This window comes from Athene cunicularia (genome assembly GCF_003259725.1).
Source record: "Athene cunicularia isolate RWA chromosome 3 unlocalized genomic scaffold, athCun1 chr3_part1, whole genome shotgun sequence".
Classification (NCBI taxonomy): domain Eukaryota; kingdom Metazoa; phylum Chordata; class Aves; order Strigiformes; family Strigidae; genus Athene; species Athene cunicularia.
Window position 1 is genome coordinate 10,661,759 of NW_020799097.1, and position 4,046 is coordinate 10,665,804.

Here is a 4,046-nt window from a genome sequence, read left to right on the forward strand (position 1 = left end):
ATGTCACTTAAACCGTGCAAAACCTCATTGTTTTCCATTAGTTAGCCCAAATTCCCCACAGTCTCAGAGAAGGGAGGATGAAGCCCTGTAATTTTATGGGAAGGGTCTGTTCTGAACAGCCTGGTAAGCACCAATTGCTCCTAGTAGGGAAGACACAGCTCGTTCTCTCCCCTTACTCAAGGCTTTCTGAGCAGCTGTTAGAAACAAAATTTGCTTGTCTTGTTTCAGCTACAGTTTTCTGAGCTGCCAGTTGAGGGAAGCTGATTAAAAAGTATTAAATATGGCCAAGGGGTCTTCTCTCTGCTCCTCAAAAAGTGGGGTTTTTTTGGTGAGGCAGCTTAAAACCTTCCTCTTTACATCTCTGACTTGTTTGAAATACTAATTTTTCTATCATATCTGTTGCTGTTGCTTAAACATGAGCAGTGTCAGAGCAGGGCACTTAGCTTCCATGGGTGAATCCTTAAGTCTACTGCTAATACATCAGGTCAAGACCTTCTAACTTCTGTGAAAAGGTATTAAAGCAATTATTTTGTTCCCTACTTTTTCAGAAAATTTCATTTTTTCACAATTCAACAGAAAATTGAAATAGAAGTTTATGCTTTAATTTCAGCTAGAAAACTCTGGTTTGCTTTTACCATGAAAACTGCCCAAATCAAGATTTTTGCTTTTTTGTTTTTAATTGTGATCTGCTTTTATCAGAATCAAAGTGGTTTTAGGAAACATTTAAACATTAATGACTGATTTTTTTCCCCGAAAAACTTCCAAAGTCTACCTTCATCACTTCAGCACCCTGAATGACTAACTCTGCATGCAGAAGCAGACAGGTTCGAATATATCCCATTAGGCATTAGCAACTGCAGTATTTTGTCAGTGTACATTAATTGCATTTTGATCTGCAACAAATAGGTGGTTCCAGCTCCTGATTATTTGACTTTTCTCCTGAGTCTGAATGGGAACAACTGCTCATCAGACATTTACAATTAGTTTATGTCACACATCAATAGGAATCATGGAACGGCTTGGGTTGGAAGGGACCTTTGAAGTTAATCTAGTCCAACTCCCCAGCAATAAGCAGGGACACCTTCCACTAGATCAGGTTGCTCAAAGCCTTGCCCAGCCTGGCCTTGAACACTTCCAGGGATGCAGCATCCATAACTTCTCTGGGCAACCTGTGTCTCACCACCCTCACAGTAAAGAATTTCTTCCTTATATCTAATCCAAATCTGCCCTCTTTCAGTTTAAAGCCATTACCCCTCATCCTATTACTTCACTCCCTGATAGAGTCCTTCCCCATCTTTCCTGTAGCCCCCTTTAAGTACTGGGAGGCCACTATAAGGTCTCTCTGGAGCCTTCTCTTCTCCAGGCTAAACAACCCCAACTCTCCAGTCTGTCCTCATAAAGGAGGTGCTCCAGCCCCCTGAGCATCTTTGTGGCTTCCTCTGGAACCACTCGAGAATGTCCACATCCCTCTTATGTTGGGGGCCCCAGAGCTAGACACAGCACTGCAGATGGGGTGTCACCAGACCAGAGTAGAGGGGGAGAATCCCCTCCCTCACCCTGCTGGCCACTCTTCTCTTGATGCAGCCCAGGATACAGTTGGCTTTCTGGGCTGCGAGCACACATTGCTGGCTCAGTCAGTTTTCCATCCACTAATACCCCCAAGTCCTTCTCCGCAGGGCTGCTCTCCATCCATTCATCACCCAGCCTGTATTTGTGCTTGGGATTGCCCTGACCCATGTGCAGGACCTTGCACTTGGCCTTGTTCAACTTCATGAGGTTCGCACAGACCCACCTCTCCAGCCTGTCAAGGTCCCTCTGGATGACATCCCTTCCCTTAGCGTGTTGACCGCACCACACAGCTTGGTGTTGTCACAAACTTGTCGAGGATGCACTCAATCCCACTGTCCATGTCACCAACAAAGACGTTAAACAGCGCTGGTCTCAGTACCAACCTCTGAGGAACAGCACTTGTCACTGCTCTCTTTCCTAAGAAGATCTAGAAAAATGTCTTCTCAGGCTTGAAATATAATTTCACGCTTTCCATTAAACACGACATCATGATAATTTGTGCTATTTTCATAGACCAATACTCTAAGTGATATGCTGTTAAATAAGCCTATATTAATGCTAGAAAAAGCTCTAATATGGTGATCTTTATCTTTGAAAATAAATGCCATTACAGGCCAGCCACAGTAATTGCCTTTATTTTGTGGAGGAAAAAAAAGAAATAGAAAGGAATTGTGCAAAGCAGTAATCTCATAGTCAATTAAGTAATGCTGACTCCTGAAATGTCTTTCAGTTTATGTTTCCCTGGGAAAAAGAAAAGCAAACTAATTTAGACAGGCTGAAAGTAGTGATATTTATTTATGATCTGAGGTTAGATTGTATGGTTTTTAATAGCACAGACCTGGAGAGATGTATCTTCATTTTATGAGCAGAGATATCAAGACAGGGAAAAAATAAAAGGCAAGTATCAAATGTAAATGTTCTAAAACTAATGACATAACTGACATTTTTTAATTTCAGGGGAAGCCCCCCTGTCTCTGATGTTTGCATGTGACTACTCAGTCACCAGTTTAGGGCTCCAGATAGGTACAAGATAGGCATATTCTCAGAAGAAATCAGTATCAAGTCTAGGAACAAAACCACTGACATTTCTGAGGTTTCAGACCACAAGATTAGTCAGTGCTGAAATTCAGAAGATAGGCAGGACAAGACAGGCAGACAGAAGAGATAATCTCTGGGATCCATGTTTAAGTGGAAGGTTCCCATCCCAACAACAGCATTCAAAGTATCACCCTACTCCTGCGGACCTCTCCTGTGTATTAAGCATTTCTCCCTCCCTTCCAAAACCTGCTTCTCCCCATAAAACCATTCAGCACATCTTTTTATCGACAATCCTCCTGTATTTTGTCTGGAAATTTCTAGAGTGCTATGACACCTTATTGTGCTTTCGAAACCTAGACTTGTTCAGGATGAATTGGAATTAGGCCCAGGACATGCAAATAATACATCTTTCATTCCTGAAGAGCTGGTAATCCAGCGTAAGGATGGATAATGAGCCTTTCCCATTGCTGTCTCTTGCACAGGTATGTATTTGGGGTTGAGCTCCAGTGCTTGGATCCACACTCAGGAGAGAGCATCCTCACTAGGTGTGAAATAGAGCCAAGACAGGTAAAGGCCATTCTCTTACCAACCTCTTCTCTGCACTGAGTTTACTATAAACATGACTTTTTATGCTGTCTATTTAAATAAGCTTTACTTACTGTCTTCCTAGTAGTAGTAATTCCTCCCAACCCTGGTGAGTCCCAGTGAGTTTGTGCCAGGTGTGACACACGACAGCGCTGAGACACACACTACTGAATGAGGGGTTTATTCCTTCCTTCATCGCTATTCACTGCTTATGTCGCAGAGGTTGTCCCTCTAGACTGGCCGAGATAAAGTACAATTTGTCTCTTTAAAAGAAGCTCTATGACTTTGAAAAAAACTTTCTGTGAGCATCACCTGCACTTATTCATCAGGTGGGTGGAAAAATTTTCCATCCAGCAAAGAAAAGAGGTCTGTGGTTTGAGGCACTCAGCTTCGCGCTCTGCTAGCGGTGGTAAACTGTTATTTCTCTGAGGATCAGTACTAGAGGAGAACACATCACGCGCTGCACGACACAGGCAATTCTTGTAATCCTCACTGGGATGCTGCTCGATAATGACATATTCGTAACGGCGCCCGAGAACAGAAGCACATTCCTAAAAACTCTTCTGTCTAGACTGGAGAATTTTACCGAAATGCGTCACTTGTGGACATCCCTGTGCGACCCCATCCTCCACCAAACATCTGCTCTCAAATTAATGCCGATGTCCGCCGCTCCGCCGCTCTGAACCGCATCGCATTCGCGGTAAATCCACCACTTCCACCCTGCCATGGAAAAGACTCACTCGGTGCATTAACTCCTTCCTCCACCCTCGGAACAGCCCCCCCGCAGCCACCGGCGCCGCCCGGGGTCCCACGCCCCCCCCGCGCCGCACCGCACGGCGCAACCGCCCTCACGG

The 4,046-nt window shown here is 44.3% G+C and overlaps 1 protein-coding gene across 1 annotated transcript in view; it reads left to right on the plus strand.

Annotated features, from left to right (window-relative positions):
- The first annotated feature begins 3,050 nt into the window (after positions 1-3,050).
- The window catches only part of LOC113478935 (protein LYRIC-like), a 30,402-nt gene continuing 29,406 nt past the window's right edge, over positions 3,051-4,046 (plus strand). Inside the window, exons 1-2 of the mRNA XM_026846489.1 lie at positions 3,051-3,089; positions 3,764-3,892. Of these exons, the coding sequence (XP_026702290.1) occupies positions 3,051-3,089; positions 3,764-3,892 (168 nt within the window). The remainder of the gene's footprint in view (positions 3,090-3,763; positions 3,893-4,046) is intronic.